This window comes from Cucurbita pepo, chromosome LG08, assembly GCF_002806865.2.
Source record: "Cucurbita pepo subsp. pepo cultivar mu-cu-16 chromosome LG08, ASM280686v2, whole genome shotgun sequence".
In the NCBI taxonomy this organism is placed as follows: Eukaryota; Viridiplantae; Streptophyta; class Magnoliopsida; order Cucurbitales; family Cucurbitaceae; genus Cucurbita; species Cucurbita pepo.
In genome coordinates this window covers 8,082,105-8,099,666 of record NC_036645.1, presented here as the reverse complement: position 1 = coordinate 8,099,666, position 17,562 = coordinate 8,082,105, and the positions used below count along the sequence as shown (strand labels likewise).

General features: G+C 37.7%; 5 protein-coding genes across 7 annotated transcripts in view; 1 reads left to right on the top strand and 4 right to left on the bottom strand.

Annotated features, from left to right (window-relative positions):
• The first annotated feature begins 81 nt into the window (after nucleotides 1-81).
• LOC111800465 (cactin) lies at nucleotides 82-5,970 on the top strand. 2 transcript variants are annotated; one of them, XM_023684170.1, is made up of 13 exons: nucleotides 82-610; nucleotides 740-831; nucleotides 1,348-1,447; nucleotides 2,129-2,200; nucleotides 2,326-2,388; nucleotides 2,523-2,663; nucleotides 3,188-3,283; nucleotides 4,124-4,408; nucleotides 4,498-4,657; nucleotides 4,738-4,868; nucleotides 4,952-5,131; nucleotides 5,223-5,489; nucleotides 5,584-5,970. In XM_023684170.1, the coding sequence occupies exons 1-13, from the start codon at nucleotides 266-268 to the stop codon at nucleotides 5,701-5,703; spliced, it is 2,052 nt and encodes a 683-aa protein (XP_023539938.1). In that variant the 5' UTR covers nucleotides 82-265; the 3' UTR covers nucleotides 5,704-5,970. The 2 variants fall into 2 exon arrangements, with proteins under 2 accessions (XP_023539938.1, XP_023539939.1); XM_023684171.1 differs by having other exon boundaries at nucleotides 83-610; nucleotides 4,955-5,131; nucleotides 5,584-5,884.
• Nucleotides 5,971-6,785: 815 nt separating this feature from the next.
• Nucleotides 6,786-9,368, bottom strand: LOC111800569 (wall-associated receptor kinase-like 20). The gene has a single exon (XM_023684321.1). The coding sequence runs from the start codon at nucleotides 9,176-9,178 to the stop codon at nucleotides 7,235-7,237; it is 1,944 nt and encodes a 647-aa protein (XP_023540089.1). The 5' UTR covers nucleotides 9,179-9,368; the 3' UTR covers nucleotides 6,786-7,234.
• A 142-nt stretch (nucleotides 9,369-9,510) lies between these two features.
• On the bottom strand, nucleotides 9,511-13,378 carry LOC111800570 (peptidyl-prolyl cis-trans isomerase FKBP16-4, chloroplastic-like; the record flags this gene model as incomplete). The annotated part of the gene is given in 10 exon segments (XM_023684322.1): nucleotides 9,511-9,793; nucleotides 9,880-9,920; nucleotides 10,140-10,217; nucleotides 10,300-10,389; nucleotides 10,475-10,549; nucleotides 11,098-11,155; nucleotides 11,393-11,448; nucleotides 11,528-11,583; nucleotides 12,861-12,992; nucleotides 13,078-13,378. Coding segments are annotated over 10 exon segments (693 nt in total). The 3' UTR covers nucleotides 9,511-9,765.
• Nucleotides 13,379-13,623: 245 nt separating this feature from the next.
• LOC111800650 (UPF0746 protein DDB_G0281095) lies at nucleotides 13,624-15,230 on the bottom strand. The gene is made up of 2 exons (XM_023684439.1): nucleotides 14,316-15,230; nucleotides 13,624-14,045 (listed from the first exon to the last, which is right to left on the bottom strand). Exons 1-2 carry the CDS (start codon nucleotides 15,042-15,044, stop codon nucleotides 13,671-13,673), a joined length of 1,104 nt encoding a protein of 367 aa, XP_023540207.1. The 5' UTR covers nucleotides 15,045-15,230; the 3' UTR covers nucleotides 13,624-13,670.
• An 855-nt stretch (nucleotides 15,231-16,085) lies between these two features.
• Nucleotides 16,086-17,562, bottom strand: part of LOC111799931 (E3 ubiquitin-protein ligase UPL7) — an 11,032-nt gene continuing 9,555 nt past the window's right edge. Inside the window, exons 12-15 of one of the 2 annotated variants that reach the window (XM_023683460.1) lie at nucleotides 17,379-17,495; nucleotides 17,059-17,148; nucleotides 16,790-16,888; nucleotides 16,086-16,379 (exon numbers count right to left, since the gene is read on the bottom strand). In XM_023683460.1, coding sequence (XP_023539228.1) covers nucleotides 16,805-16,888; nucleotides 17,059-17,148; nucleotides 17,379-17,495 — 291 coding nt within the window. In that variant the 3' untranslated portion in view covers nucleotides 16,086-16,379; nucleotides 16,790-16,804. Of the gene's footprint in view, nucleotides 16,461-16,789; nucleotides 16,889-17,058; nucleotides 17,149-17,378; nucleotides 17,496-17,562 lie in introns of both variants that reach the window. The other variant, XM_023683459.1, reaches the window with a different exon arrangement.

Sequence of the window (17,562 nt, the reverse complement as noted above, 5' to 3'; positions counted from 1 at the left end):
AATTTTAATAAATTATAGAGGCTAAATTATAATTTTATTAAAACTATCGACATATTTATAATTTAAGAGAGAGAAAAATCGGGTCGTCTTAGAAAAAATCGGGTTGGCAGATTTTAATGGTACCCTAACTGGCAACCCCAAATCTCCGATCAAATTCTCTCTTGGTCGGACCCTCTTATTCGCTTCTCCGGGGACCTCGCTCAACCATAGCAGCTTCCTCTGTCACTGACCGGCGTCGTGACGCATTTGAGTTTCTCTTCCAAGTATGGGTACTCATGGCCGAAGCAGTGAGAGAAAGAAAGAGAAGACGTCATCTTCGAGGAGACGTAGCAGAAGAAGGTCTGACGACTCTGAATCTGATTCCGACGACTCAGATAGCCGGGATTCATCTCCAGTGGCGAGCTCCCGGAAGCGCAGGGAAAGACTCGGTGGTAGCAGGAGTAGTCACCGGAGTAGACGAAGGAGCTCCTCTCGTGGGCGGGATTCTGGAGACGATAGTTCGAATGATAGTTATTGCAGCGATGATGGTGGTCGCAAGAAGAGTAAGTCTTCCAGGAAAGTTACTGAAGAGGAAATTAGCGAATACTTGGCCAAGAAAGCGCAGAAAAAGGTCCCAATGTGGTTTAGTTTTGTTTCTTTTGTGTAATTTGGTTAATTTTTATGAATGTTTCCAAACTAATTTTATGGTGTTTTCGTAATATATTTCTTATCATCTATTATGCTCTGTTCTGTTGTATAGGCCTTGCGAGTTGCCAAGAAATTGAAGTCCCAGACGGTTTCTGGTTATTCCAACGATTCGAATCCATTCGGCGATTCCAATCTCAATGAAAAGTGAGTGGTTTTTCTGTTTTGCGTTTGCTAAAATTGACAAAACTCATTGCTCGGATTGTACTGTTTTACTTAGCATGGTCGCGGCTATAGGCATTTGCAGTCTGATTATAATTCGTTTTCACATGTGTGTATTATATTCTCTGGAGTAATGGGGAATACTTGGAAGACTGTTAGATAGATGGATTCTGACAAAACATGCTTGACCAAATTTGTTCATTCCGGTGAATCTAACTCCAGCGCCCCTCTTAATGTAAATAATTACATACTTCGAAGAAGAAGCATTCGTGTTTAGGGCTTTCTTTTAGTGTCTCACCTCTTTTCATATAGTTTTAGCTATAAATATCGGGTTTTTGTAAGAGGCTTATGTTGTTAAGATTCAATATATTGTCTAGTGAATTTATTACTTCTCGGTATTGTTGGTCGATCAATGATTTGATAGCATAGAGAAGTTTAAGGCCAATCCCAACAATTTAGTTGTTGATTTTGTTTCTGAGTCGACGACAATCTGGTATGCAGATTTGTATGGCGAAAGAAAATTGAGCGTGATGTTACTCAAGGTGTGTCGCTTGATGCCTTTTCAATGAAGTCCGAGAAAAAAAGACAGAGAGAAAGGATGGTATGTGCTTCTAGTCCAAATGTCATTCATTTTTTTTTCTTTGCTGAGAAACTAAACTTTCATAAATGTAAGAACAAAAGTAGGCAAGACAAAAAGAAAGTCTGCTGTAGAAGGGAGCCAAAAAACAAAAACCCAACAAAATTACGTTAAACTGTTGCTTTTTTTTTTTTTTTTTTTTTGATAGAAGACTTTTGGGGTTGTAACCATATTGTATCTTAGTTTAAGTAGAGCAATAAATTACGTAATTACTTAATGTCATCTTATTTGTTTGTCCATGACAGAGATGCCTCTGATGATTTATCACGTACCATTACTTGTCCCACTATTCATTGGAAGTTGTGATTGTACTTAGATTCTCATGTACCATTACTTATCCCACTATTCATTGGAAGTTGTGATTGTACTTAGATTCTCATGTTTGCAGCCTACTGGGTTATCCACTTAATCTATTACTTGGCAGCGTCTAATTTAAGGTTAACTAATGTCATAAATTTGCCCCTAATAACAATTCAATTGGCTGTTGGTTTGAAGATAAATCCAGAAGTCAATTCTCCCACATTTTGTACCTTACGTTTAAAAAATGTGAACTCCTTTGATCTGATACAAAAATGCTGAAGTCTATGAATTGATGTGTGCAATTGTGCATTACTTGTACATTGCATATTTGTATTTACCATGCAGGCAGAGATTGAAAAGGTGAAGAAAAGGAGGGAGGAAAGGGCTCTTGAAAAAGCACAACATGAGGAAGAAATGGTAATCAGAACATGGCATTGAAAGATGCTTTATTTTAAGTTTTAGTTGGGTAGTTATTGTCAGTTCATAACATCTTCAGTATGGTATGTTTTCTTGCATGCCTTAACTTTCTTTTGCTGGTTTAGGCATTGCTAGCTAGAGAACGTGCTCGTGCTGAATTTCAGGATTGGGAGAAAAAGGAAGAAGAGGTAGTATGCTCACTTGTAATTTCATTCCATGTATTCTTTTATGTTTCATATTGCATGGAGTTTTCCATTATTTTCTTGTGACTATTTCTAATGATCCCTTGGACAATTACTAAGCGTGAAACTTTTGGCCTCAGTTCCATTTTGATCAAAGCAAAATCAGATCAGAGATAAGAGTTCGTGATGGGCGTTCGAAGCCTATTGATATTCTATCCAAGCAACTGAATGGATCGGATGATTTTGATATAGTAATCAATGAGCCATACACTGTATTCAAGGTAAGAAACTCTCTGGTTATAGTGCTTATGGTTGTTTTAGATGACTTGCGTTTTCTGTTCAGTGTGTCATTCAAGATTCAATTTTTTATAAATTAACTGTGTTCTTCTTAGGTGATGATCTTACAGGCAACCCGTTCTTGCTTTGAGCAGGAGCTAAAGAGTTTTTATATCTTTAAGAGTTATGCTCAAAAGACTTTTCTCTTTTTTTTCAGTTGTTTTTTCGTTTTCTATTTCCTCCATTGTTCTTTTTCAATGGCGATTGTTCTCTTCTGACTTCCAATAAGGGCTATTTAGAAACGGAAATTTCTTGTCATTAAGTGTGCTACTCGTTCTCCTTTTCATTTTAATTCTTTTGGTTGGTCTTAAGTAACTGAAGTATTCATATTTATGGATCGGATTTGTTCTCTATTTTCATTTTTTGTGGTTTATCACTATTAGATTCTAAGTACTGTTTTCACTGACTACAGCGTACGATATATGTTCAAAATAGATTCCTCTTATTGGTACTTACATGTATGATCCAGGGCTTGACTGTGAAAGAAATGGAAGAGCTTCGTGATGACATCAAAATGCATCTTGATCTGGACAGGGCGACGCCTACACATATCGAGTATTGGGAGGTGAAAACATTTGCCGACTTTCCTATTTACATTTTGAAAAGCTTTTATGTTGAACTACACGTCTTGATGGACTGTTGACAACTAGTTCTGAACCCTTCCTTTGACAGAGTAACACCTACATATTGAGAGATTGTTCTCTGCATGTCCTATTAGTTATTTGAAATTTTACTCTGAACATTTACTTTGGTATTGTCAATATATAATATAACCTTTGATATTGTTTTGCTCAATATGATCAGCGATATTGATATAGATTTAGTTTGACCAGTCGTTCTCTTAAAATAATTACATGACTAGGGCATTTGGTCTTGTATTTAACAATTTTACAATGAATTATACTTTTTGTAGTCGCCAACTTGATGCCAATTAGGCTATCTGTTGATGTGCTGCTGTTAAGTAATTTAAGGTTGATTGTTTGTTATGCTTAAAGCAGTTTTAATAAGTTAATACTGCTGTCATGAGAGCTAGTAATTGAACCATGTATTGGGGAGGTTCAGTCCTCACTTTCCTGGTCGTTCAGCTTCTAAGGTGTAGCATCTGTCTCGTAATATGCTTAAAGCAGTTTTAATAAGTTAATACTGCTGTCATGAGAGCTAGTAATTGAGCCATGTATTGGGGAGGTTCAGTCCTCACTTTCCTGGTCGTTCAGATTCTAAGGTGTAGCATCTGTCTCCTAATATGCTTAAAGCAGTTTTAATAAGTTAATACTGCTGTCATGAGAGCTAGTAATTGAGCCATGTATTGGGGAGGTTCAGTCCTCACTTTCCTGGTCGTTCAGATTCTAAGGTGTAGCATCTGTCTCCTAAGCTAAGCAAGGTCTTGCTTTGTGCAATTTAACAGGCACTTCTCGTAGTTTGTGATTGGGAACTAGCTGAAGCTCGAAAAAAGGATGCTCTGGATAGAGCCAGAGTTCGTGGTGAGGAGCCTCCTGCTGAGTTGCTTGCAGAAGAAAGGGGTCTGCATTCCAGCATTGAAACAGATGTCAAAAATCTTCTGGAAGGAAAGACTTATGGTGAATTGGAGGCATTACAATCTCAGATTGAGTCACAGATGCGATCTGGAACTGCAAAGGTGGTTGAGTACTGGGAGGCTGTAATAAAGCGCCTTCATATATACAAGGCCAAGGTATTCATTGTTAGAGGTTCTTTTCGTATGCCCTCTTCTCATCTTTTAAAGCTAATGAATTAGGCTCACTATTGCTTTTCATTTGATAGGCTTGCTTGAAGGAGATTCATACGAAAAAACTGCATGAGCATCTTGTACGCCTTGAGCAGCCTTTTGAGGATGATGAAGAAAAGGTGGACCAGGAAATCGAGATGGAAACTGAACGCTCTTTACAAGTGAAAGCTGAAGAGCAAGAGCTTGATATTAGAGGTATGTTCCAGAGTCTTTATCTTGCAATCTTGAATTTTATGTCCAGAGTCTGATGTATATATATCTCTTCCACACTTCAGCAGCGGAAACATATTCGCCTGATCTCCTTGAGGAAGAAGAGAATGAAGAAGCTGGATCATTTTCACCGGAACTTATTCATGGTGATGAAGATGAACAGGCGATTGATCCTGAGGAGGATAGGGCTATACTGGTATGTCTACAGATATTAAATTCACTATCTATATATTGTAATGAATGTCAAAAGTTAGATTGGTTATGACTTGGTAAATTCAGCAGGAACGTAAACGAATTGCAGTCTTGGAAGAACAGCAGAGACGGATTCAAGAAGCAATGGCCACAAAACCTGCTCCACCAGAGGATAATTTTGAGCTTAAAGCCTCAAAAGCAATGGGAGTCATGGAGGAAGGCGATGCAGTTTTTGGATCTGGTGCTGAAGTGAACCTGGATTCACAGGTGCACTGTCATTATTATCTGTCTGCTCCATACCTGGATTGTTTATGCTCCTACATTTCCAACGGTGATCTTAGTGTTTGAAAACTTGCAGGTATATTGGTGGCATGACAAATATCGTCCAAGAAAACCGAAATATTTCAATCGGGTTCACACAGGATACGAGTGGAACAAATACAACCAGACTCACTATGATCATGACAATCCACCTCCAAAGATTGTCCAAGGATATAAGTTTAACATCTTCTATCCAGACCTTGTTGACAAGACAAAAGCTCCAACTTACACCATTGAAAAGGATGGAAACAGCAGCGAGACATGTATCATAAGGTTCCACGCGGGGCCACCGTATGAGGATATTGTAAGTCTTCTTTTAATCTGCAATTGATTTCTTTGCCATTTGGTTTATTTCATATATCTATATTTAACTGTCATTTTCTTTCATCTCATTATAGGCGTTTCGAATTGTAAACAAAGAATGGGAGTACTCTCATAAGAAGGGGTTTAAGTGCACATTTGAGCGTGGTATTTTGCACGTATACTTCAACTTTAAGCGATATCGTTACCGCAGGTAACACAATGCTAGTCATAGCACGTGTTCTTTGTGTTGGCGCATGTTGCTCGGTTACTATCTCCTTCGAGGTCTTGGTTGTAACTTCACCAACTAGATTGAAAGCATCCATCCCAAAGTTTCCTTGTAAGTTAAATGATATGACCAATAATAGATATTCCAACTTCCCTTCCTTGAGTCATTCATTTATCACTTCCAAATGCCAATCTGGCAATACACAAATAGTTAGATCCTGAAAATTTTAAAACTATTGCTTCCAGCATTCCTTTTACCTCCTAGCTGTCAGGTTTGATTCTCCACTCTCTCCTCTTTTTCTACTGTCGTTTTAGCCTTATATGCATACATACATATTGATGTGGTGGTAATTGAGTAAGTGCTAGACGTTATGGGCGTGTGGTTTGGTCGAGTGACGAGTGATCGATAGGCGTCATGTAAATTATAAAAAGTCTTCAAAGAGAATGAGTTCTGGTGACACGAGCATAGGGTAGATATGTAAGCTGGTTCGGTCACGAATATTAGAAAATCGAACGAAAGACCATCCATTTGCCAATTTTAAATTCTTATTCCCACTTTCTTTTCATCTAGTTGATGTTGTAGCCATCATAACTTAAAGCTATCATATTGGTGTGGACTAATCCCATTCATAAAAAAGTGGGTTATTCTATGGCCATAACAAGCCAAACATCTCGATGCTTAATTGTTTTTCCCTTTCCTTTTTCTAAAATGGTAGGTTTTCAAAAACACCTTGAAATAACACCTCTTTATCATTACTATATTTAACATTACCTTTCCTTTTTTTAAGAATGAGAATCAAGTTTACCTTTGATAAAATTAACAATAGAATTTAATGGCAACAGAAATTTGATATGCAAAATTTCAATAAAGCCATCAAATTTGAATTAAAATGTTGCTATTCAATTGGTCTTTACTAACATTATTTGGAAACAACTTTTGCATCCAACTATGTATTATGATACCCTAAAACGGTCTTCTCTGGTTCTTAGAATCCATTTAATACATTTTATCTTCGTAATTAAAAAAGAGCGGTTCGATTAAGAGAAGTAATTTTAGAGACAAAACCTATGATTATTACAATCACAACTACAATTTCACGGTACTATAAATTATAGTACAATACAGCTGGTTATGACATATATTCTAAATCGTGAGGTAAGATATTCAAATCTCTTATCGTTGAATCAAAAAAATAAATATTGAAAATGATAGAAATTATGCTATTGGATGAATACTCGACAGCTCGTTGAATGAGTTTGGTTTTAGCTATCCATCTTCACTATCATAGATTCCTCATCAAAATGACTTTCAAAATCCACATTCTGTTCTTCATTTTGAATACTTCGTCCAAAAAGTAGGCATCTGATCCCAACTGTGTATTTTCTTTCATTTTCTACCATCCCAGAATCCATTATTGCCATCTCTCTCTCCACAGCGTTTCATCGAATCATTCCCCACCTCTCTTTTCTAATATGAATATTCAAGCATTACACCAAAGTTTAACACCAAATCTACTACTCTTAAACTTCTAACCCTTTGTAAGATTGCCCTTCTTCTTCTTCTTCACCAACTGTTTCTGGACTCTCCAATATCTGAGCTATGTACTCAAGTTCCTGGACTACATCCTTCATGGAAGGCCTTTCCGCTTTCTTCTCCCTCAAACACGTGAGTGCGAGCTCCAACAAGTGCTTCACGCTAATCAGTGTATTGCTCGATGGATCGTCACTCAGAAGCTGTTTATCGACGGTGTCGATGAACGCACCGTTGTGCACTCGTTGAATCACATACACTGCTAGATTGACACTATCTTCATCTCTTGTGAAATCTATGGCCTTCTGAGAGGTTAAAAGCTCGAGCAGGACAACTCCGAAACTATACACATCACTTTTATCTGTTAACTGGTAATTCTGATAGTACTCCGGGTCTAGGTAACCTAATGTACCCTGAGCACAAGTCGAAACATGGCTTATTCCTGGCAAAGCCAATCTTGAAAGCCCAAAATCTGCAACTTTGGCATTGAAGTTATCATCCAAGAGTATATTTGTTGACTTGACATCTCTATGATAGATGGGAGGGTATGCAGCTGAATGAAGGTAAGCTAATGCTTCAGCAGTTTGTGAAGCAACTTTTAGCCTTTTTCTCCAGTCCAAGAAAGTGGGAAACTTACCATGTAAATGGTCATGGAGGGTGCCATTGGAAATGTATTCATATATCATTAATGGTTGCTCTGTTTCTACACAGCAACCTATAAGTTTCACAAGATTCTTGTGGTTTACTTGAGACAGTATTCCGACTTCGTTGAGTATCTGCTCGGTGCTCTTTAGATTGCCTACTTTAGCTGACTTCACGGCGACAACGGTCTGGTCTTGAAGTTCACCTTTGTAAACCTCTCCGAAGCCACCGCATCCTAGGACCCTATCTTTCGAAAACTTATTCGTTGCTTTCTTCATCTCTTTCAGATGAAACATTCTGGCTGGTCTGCCCCCATTTCTAAAATTCAACATATCTTCTCTTTCTTTACACAGCTTTTCCTGCTTACTGAATGTTCTCGACTTCCTGATAGTAATTAGAGCGATAATCGCAGCTAGAATGAAAAATGAAACAAGACATACCAAGAGCTTTATAATCAGTCCAACCATGCTCTTCCTATTTGTTCTCAGGCATGTTCCGAGGATATGATCCCAATAGTAGCTCGTTCTACAAAGGCAACGAGATCGGCTGTTGGAGCTGCCAGTAGGACGACAATCCGACGCTCCAGTGCAATCAGATTGAGTTCTACAGATTGGTTCAGGTGGGGCAGCCCATTGAATTTCCAAACCTTCCTCCCATTGATTTGCAGGCTTTTCTACATCTAGATGAAGGATGCTCCTGAATGCTCTACAGCCTGAGTTATGAAGTCTTATCTTATACGCTGAGGGCATCCCACCAGCGATGAAGGTACAACAAGGGTCAAGAACACTAGCACACTGAAATGCTCGTTTTCCATCAACACGTCCTGAACGTTCCAAGTAGTGATGACAGATACTAGATGGAGTACAATTGAGTGGTGAGACGAGCAGTCGAGGAGAACAGTTCAAGAGGAAAATTGTATTGGATGAAGTGATGTTAAAAGGGAGTGATTGGTTTAACCACAGGCCTTCACTGACCAACATATCTTGGGTAACACAGGAGTCAGGAACCCATGGAGATGGTTGGATCACCAAACGTTGACTCGAACCATTGATTTTCAGGACAGGATATGAACTTCCATTAAGTGCATCAAAGTAGAGTCTCTGTGAATGAGAATCACAGCGGAGAGTATAGTCTAAGTCACCACAGTTTGAATTGGTACTAAGAGGATAAGGAACATCAATGGAGCCGCAGCTCGGGCACGTTTTCTGCGAATAGCAGCAGAGACTAAAGAACAGAAGAAAGAAAAGGTAGCTTCCAAACAAGCATGGTGTTGGGATCTTCATAGTTACCATGTCTCAAAGAACCAATGAGGAAGTGCTGATTTATGGAAAAATTGGGTCGAGGGCGGCGTAAGTAGAGGACAGCGCTAGAGAATAAAGTAGGACGACATGAACATGGAAAAGGTAGAGAAAGAATCTGTGTAAGATGTTTTGGCTTTATATAGAAGTGGATTCCTCTTGAATGGTCACAAAAAAGGAGGTTTTTCTAGATGCATTGCCCCCATATGGCAAGCTTCTTCCAGATATGGCTTCCAATCCCTTGAAAACATTCATATCTTCTTCATTTTTTTAATAACACTCCGCAACAAATCATAACAATGAAGAACACCAGACAGTTCATAATATTAAACAAGGCAATCCATACTATAATGGAACCTGCACTACCAGCTCAGTTGCTTTCCATAAAGTACAAGTGATATTCATAAGACAGGAGAATGAATTTAAACATTAAACAATATGGCAATGGGCATATCTTTCTGGAAAAAAAAGGACTAAGAACAGGAAACTTTTCCCTTCTGCACCAGTTTTTGTACTTTCAATCTTTGCTAATCCAAATCACTGAGATATAGAGCTGATTCAGGCCAGAATGGTTCTTTTTATTAACCTTCAACTATTTTTACTGGAGTCCTACACTCAGGAAAAGGAGTAAAACTAATCATGGTAGAAAAGAAAATCCACTAAAATAGTGAAGAATATCAAGAACCACTACTTACCCAAATGGGCTTTGTTTGATGGATAGCAATTCCACATCCAACTACAGATCCAAAGATGAATAGAACAGTAAATCCATATAGTTGAGCAGCAAGTAAACAAAAAGGTAAAAAATGTTCTTGTTGTTCATTTTCCCTTTTCTACAAGGTAAAGTTCTGTTAATAATGATGTCTTCCACCATTAAAACAAGAACGAACTAAATTTTCTATCGAGCCGTGCTACTGATGAACGAATAGATCGCTAGAAGGTAAAGAAACGTTACCTCGATTGTTGCGTTTGGAGGGATTTCCTGAACGCCTTTGCTTCCATAAGCTAACTCAGGAGGGACTATAAGCAATCTCTGTGAAAACCAAAATTTAAAAGAAATAGGGTTTTGTAATGACTGAAGTTTAATCAATTCTCATACTGAAATTGTATCTCACCTGACCTCCAACCCTCATGCCTTGAACACCTAAATCCAATCCCTTGAGAACTGATCCTCTTTCTGATTGGCCTACATCAAATCCATAAGGCTGCAGCAATTCAAGTGTTGAGTGCTTTTACTGATCAAAAGGGTGAGCTTAGAAAACGACTATAAGCTAGTTCGGTCGATTTTACCGTTCCTCCACCAACACCAAGCCCTTGTCTACTGGTCATAAATGTGATCCCTCTCCATTTAGCTACATAGTGAACCTACAAAATGACACTATAGTTTTAGTTATGCATTGAATTATGTCGGTTTTTGAGAGTCCCTCCCCCGACCCTGCCCCACGAAATTGGACATTGGTTGATCTACTTAGAACACACACTAAAATTTGGATCAAATAGGACACTTTTTAAGTATGCAAGTTTGAGATATAATACAAATTGTTGAATATCATTCATACTTTTTCCCATAGACTTTTCTCGAGAATTTCAGGGCAGAGAACAACTTTTTCATTCCGTTTTGTGGCCATAGTTGTAAAGGAAAACGAGAGTTGGATCAACAGTGGTTAAGTATTCGATTTGGCGAATTTGGTTTGAAAGAAACAGGATTTCAAGAACAAAAGTACCCTTTGGAGGAAAGATTTGATCATATCAAGGATCATGAAGCTTGGAGTGCTTTGTCCAAAATTTTTGGAAGCTATCTATTTTCTTAGATTAGTTCTTGTCGATGTATTAGCCATTCTGTTTCTTGTGGGAAAAAGGGTATAATATCTTTGTTAGTTGAATATAAAAATACAGCCAGCTCACAACCGTACTGCAACGCGCGATCCAATCACGGCCTTAGTTCCTCCTCCAACCTTCAAATCATAGTACCTGAAGGATACATTTCTTTCTGAGTTTCAGCATATGTTGCAGAAAAACAAGACCACTACCAACCCCAGCTTGGAATTAACAGGGTCGTGATAAGAACATTTAATGAGAATGATAATCTCCAACTGAAAATGTTATGCCAAGAGACAAGAGACAATAAAGAACTACAAAAAGAGAAGAGGAAGAGAAGAACAGTATTAAAAAAGAAGAACATGTTCTAAAAATAGTAATGGAACTTACTTCAGACCATTTGGGAGAGTTGTAAACTCACTTTCAGGTACTTTTGCCCCTCTTAGCTGAAAAAATAGAAGCTTTTCATACACTTCTACATTTGTTATATTCGTTGTGAATCAACAAGGGTGGAAAGAAACTTACAGCCCTTCGACTTGTGCTAACAGCATGGGCTACACTGCAGAAATATAAACCCGCAGCTGAAACAAAAGTTGAATTCTCAAAGAAAAACATTAGGAATTTACACATGAATGATGCAAGAATCTGAAAATGTGTGTGGAGCTTATCAGCTGGCGAGGAAACGAATGGATGATAATAAGTGCCAATTCAACAACAAGGAGCCCCAAACGAACCATATGCAAATCAATCAGTCATCTTTAGTGCAATGTAAGAATAGATTTGTAACCGCCCAAGTCTACGACTAGTCTATGGCTAGCAGATATTGTTCTCTTTGAGCTTTCCCTTCTGGGCTTCCCCTCGAGGTTTTTAACGCGTCTACTAGGGAGAAGTTTCTACACGCTTATAAGGAATGCTTTGTTCTCCTCTTCAACCAAGGTGGGATCTCACAATCCACCCCCCTTGGGGGCCAGTGTCCTCGTTGGCATACCGCCTGGTAACTGGCTCTAATACCATTTGTAACAACCCAAGCCCACTGCTTGCAAATATGGTCCTCTTTAGGCTTTCCCTTTTGGGCTTCCTCTCAAGGTTTTAAAACGCGTATGCTAAGGAAAGGTTTCTACACCCTTGTAAGGAATATTTTGTTCCCCTCTCTAACCAATGTGGGATCTTACAAGATTCTACTCTACCGTGACAGTTTTCATGATTAATGAAGCATATCATTCGAAATGCCTAGACTCTTTTATACCGAGTTTGAATCAAATAGTAAGACGAAACAAATCACCCTCGGTTGACATAGTGGTCACTGAGGGCCAATGTATGCCATAAAAAAACTTAGAGGGATACAAGATTTAATATTCTACTAGTTTCATGGCAACTAATTGTAGTAGGGATAGACAGGTTGCCCCATGAAAATAGTGGAGATACACACAAGTTGACTTGGACACTAATGATGTAACAGCCAAGCCCACCGCTAACAGATATTGTTCGCTTTGGCTACGTATCACCGTCAGTCTCACGGTTTTAGAACACGTTTGTTAAGGAGAGGTTCTATAGATACAATTTGAGAAGAGTTGCTCTTTTCGAGGGTAAGAAGTTGTAGGCTATGTTCGGGGGACTAATCGTCTATCGTTAGCCAACCACAGACCTCAAAGGCCATGTGGATGAGACATTGAGGCATCTCATTTCTAGCCGTCCCTCAATCAGAACCAACTACCTAAACTAAACACATACCATCTTCAAAGAGACATGTAAAGACTAAATTTGGCTCCAATTTACAACATCACAAAAGGCAGCAGCAACAAGAACATTTCGTGCATTCAACAATATCAAACAATAATCTTCAAAATTATAGAGATACCCGTCGACAGGAAAGCACCAATCAATGCCCTTCTTCCCTCACACCGCAGCGATTCTTTGGCTTGTTCTGAAGGTCCGCCATGAGAGGACGATAATGAACATCGACAAGGGAAAAGAGATGGCCGTCTCTTCCCTGCAAATCAAAGATATTAACACATTCTGAAAGAAACCCATGAAAAGAAAACACAAGAAATAGAGAAAGAGAGGGAAAAAGAGACCGATAATGGGAAAAGGGGTAAGGGGTTTGTAGAAAATGGTGGGATTTTGTTTGTATGATGGAAGAAGGAAGAGCTCCATTGTATCGATTAATGAGAGTTATGAAATGGGATTCATGGATATTAGTTCATAAAAGTTCTTCGGAAGCTTTCTGTTGAGAGAAAAAGGAAGATATCTCTACAATCTCATCCACAATTTCAGGTGGCCCAGATTATACTCTGCCACATTTTATATTTCCCACAATCCAAATTTTGTTTTTTCTTTTATCGTATGGATTTATTTCTCTAAATTATAAAAAATATTGAACTATCTTCGATAATTTAATAGTAGTGAGTAGAAAGATTCATCGAAATGCGGCTAAAGGAAGAAAAATCCATAAACCGACTCCATCGTCTCTTCCCATAAGAACTACGAGATTACTCCAAAGACGCCTTTGGTATCTAGGAGTCGCGATGTTCAATAAATGGAACGCATTAGCCGTTCTAGATTTCACTTTTTTTTTTTATTATATTTTATCAAGAGAAAAAAAAAACATGTTTTTTTTTTGTAGAGAGTACTCCACACAAAATTACAAATCATATGAACAAGAGCTAATTTAGAGGTTCTTATTGTGTCTAATTTTTTTCATCATCTTTGGATTCATTTCACTACTCCCAGAATCGCTTATCCTTCGAAGAAGCCTTGGCCTTGTACATTTAATTTTATCAGAAGAGGATTCCTTTTGAGCCAAATCCTTATGATTTTCTTTCTGTTCTTGTTGTTCTTGTTCTTGTTGTTCTTGTTGTTCTTGTTCATGGTTTCCAATCGAAAGCTTGTTGACATCCGTGAGCTTTGGTCTTGTAGTTTTATTAGGAGACGATTCCTTTTGATCCAAATCCTTATGGTTTTCTTTATATTCTTGTTGTTCTTGTTCATGGTTAATTGAAAGCTTGCTAACATCCTTCATTGTCACTTCTTTTTCTTCTTCAATCTGCCAAACAAGAGAGCATTCGATTTAGCCAAATACCCAGTTAACGGGTCGAAAATATCATGCTCGTGAGCTACTAAAAAACGAACCATTATCTATATCAAAATAAGATTGTTTAGACTAACAAAATGAGTATAGTTCAATCGTAATCAATATCTAATAATTTCTTGACATATTCAACATGTTTTGATTCGCATGGTTAAACACGATTAACGCATTAATAAACACAAACAAATTTAGAGCTAATCAAACATAAAACAAGAAGAAGATGACCTTATATGATGATGAAGGTGAAGCATTGTTCTCCATTTGCATTTTGAGGTCTCTTAGTTCATTCCTCAATTTCTCAATCATCCTCTTCTTCCTTTCCATTTCTTCATTGTTTCTCCAAAACTCTGTTCTACTCTCTTCAATCTTCAAATTCTTCTCTCTTATCATCTTTGATTGTTCCTTCAATCTCTTCTTCACTTTCTTTACTTCTCTCTCAAGTAACCTGTTCTCTGGTTTTTGGCCTTCAAACTTCTCTGAAACTCCCAAATATTCAGTCACCAAACTCTCAAACCTTTTGTTTTCTTCTTCCATTAGCAAAATCTCCTTCTCCAAGAACCTGATATGAGCCATGTCCAAAACCAATGTGTTCTTCAACTCCATCAGCAAAGCTTCCTTCTCTTTCAAATTTTGGTACCAAATGAACTGCTTCTCTATGCCCAATTCCTTTCTTTCAAGATCTTCAACTCTGTTTTTTAAGCCTAAAAGAACTTCCTCAATCTTGGGTGAAGTTTCTTTTTGCTTCAAAGGAAGTGGAGCTGAATGATTTTGGCTGTCAAAGTTCTCATTCTTAATGAGTTTTGATATGCGTTTGAGTGGATTTAAGGAGGGAAATGAACTTCTTGCCATCATTATGCCACAACATACTCCACCAGCTGCTGATAGAGCTAGAGGAATGCCAATTTTCAAGAGGGTCGGCTCCAAATTCTCGGGTTTTGAAGTTGTATTCGCCATTAGAGATTCGGTTCGGTTCAGTTCAGTTTGATGTCTCTTTGTAATAGTCCGATTGTAGGCCAGAGAGACTCAAACTCCAACACCGTTGCTCGTATTATAGACTGCACGTCGTCTCGGCTCGATTTGTGGTTTGAAAATGGATGAAGAGTTGAGGCTACTTAGATAGGTTTCTTTGATCAAAATGGTGTTAAGATTCTTTACCAATCCGTTAAAAGTGGGTAATCCTTTGCTTTTTTACGACTCCATGGCTTCTAAGCTTTACTCTAAGGCTTTGGGAATTACTTTGAGTTCAATCAATCCATGTTGGTTTTAGTGGGACGAAACAAATTTGGTGTTATTCTATTCTTATAATTTAAACTTAGCATAATCTTTTAACAGAGGTGGAATTGAGCAAAGGTTTTTGATTCATTTGTCCATTTAATGCTTCTAAGTAACTCTTCAAACAATGGTATTTCTATTATATATTATTACAAACGAAGTTTACGTGTAAAAATTATTGGGTCCATTTTCTCACGTTTACTTGTATAATAACATGTGCTTTTGTTAGTACCAAATAAAGTATTCTACTTTCACGTATACTAAGAAATGTGCGCTACACTAAATAAAGTAGTTTTTCTCAACAAAGTATTATTTTTCCTAACCGTTAAACAATATCATGTTTGTTCGTCTAACAACAATTTAAATGGTTAAAACCATTCATTCCCGTAGAGTCGAAAGTTCAAAACTCATATTTCTCCCTAAGAGAAACAGATAAAAAATACTTATAAGGTATTACAACACAAAATGAGAGCTAAGAATAGAAACACTTTGAGAAACGAGTTATGTATTTATAATGCGTAAAAAACACTCAACTTGAGCATAGAGTTATGTATTTATAATGCGTAAAAAACACTCAACTTGAGCATAGTTCAGCTGATTGAGACATGTCTTCGACCTAGAAGTTCGAACCCTCACCATTCTATATTGAACTAAAAAATATGTAAAAGAAACAAAATGGAGAGAGAGTGAGAGAGAGAGGAGGTTGCAGAGCTTAGAGGATAGTAGATTGTAATAAAAAAACATCACCTGAAGTTTGTCATGGATAAATCTAATCTCATACGTTGTTTCTACAAAAGCTGTCAAGAATAGCTCAAAATGGAGGCTGATCTTCAATACTTTAGAAAAACAAAAACAACCCCAAACCAGACCATAAGTCAATCATTTAGGAATTAACAGTTCCATAGAAATTAATATCTTATTCTATCAAACGTTTCCTTCCAACAGGGTGAAACTGTGGCGTGGCCTGAGATGGATGAGATCAAAGAACAAACCAGCGGCCTTTCATGTGCCACAGACCTGTAAATAAGAACAATTATTACCCACATTTTATGCACCGACTAATAATTAGATGCAGCTTTGGACCAACCAGCTGCCAGCCTGCGAAGAGTGAGGTAAGGAAGGCTCAATAAGCATAATTAATGATTTAAGTTCCAAATCTCAGATTCTTTGAAAGGACCAAAATTGGTGGGAGGATATTGATATATATTGAACATTCATATCCGTCCGGAAAAAATTCTACTCCCATAATAGCTACTATCACTAGTCATATCATACTTGAACGTGTCATAATTAAATGTTTCTGAATGGTAGTAGTATGGAAGTACCAAAACTTTTTTCCCTATAACACAATTTGTTCATGATTTACTGAGCAGCTCAAAGCACAAAGAAGGCTCAAATCCCAGTTAGGAAAGAATGGTACTACGTACCTGAGGTCAGTAAATTCAAGAAAGTTCAAATCCGGAGTTGGAATTGATCGCATAGAGAAGTTTTGATCTCAAGGTGCTCGAACGTTTATATGTAGGGAGCTGCATGCAAAAAATATAGAAACGAAAGGCACAGATAATTAGCAGTTGAAAAACAGAGGAATTTAGAACATCATTAATGACTAATCTACATTTGCATTACTAATGGCTGTCTTGTCAATAATGAGGTCTCTTCTTTTAAATAAAACTGATACTTGCTTCATTTTTCGTACCTTGAGAGTATTATAGCAAGTGGAAGCTGTCGGAAGGCGTTCGACATCCTGTCCTCCTAGTGAAGCCCATATCGGTACATCACATGAGACCTACATGAGATTAATTTCCATATCAGATTTTACAATGAATAACATTTTCAATGCACTCCAAGCAGCTCATTTAAAGTTAAACAAGGTGCATACAGATATTTTGAACTGTTGTTGGCAGTTAATTTATTGATCAGAAGACCCCTGACTCTGGGATTTAAACTGGTGAATAAAAGGCCTCTAAAGTACGAACAAAAGAAATGTAACTGGAAACTTAAAGATTGAATGCACACCTTATGAATGGTAAAAGCTGGTTGCAGGTACTTGAATCCAAGTAATGGAGCTCGAGAACAACTAGTGACAAATTTAAGAAGCAAACAACGATCTTTTGGTTCAAACCCCTTAATAACCTGCACATTCCCCCAACCCCCGCAGAAAAATTAACAAAATTAAAAATTATTTAAAAAGGGGGGGGGG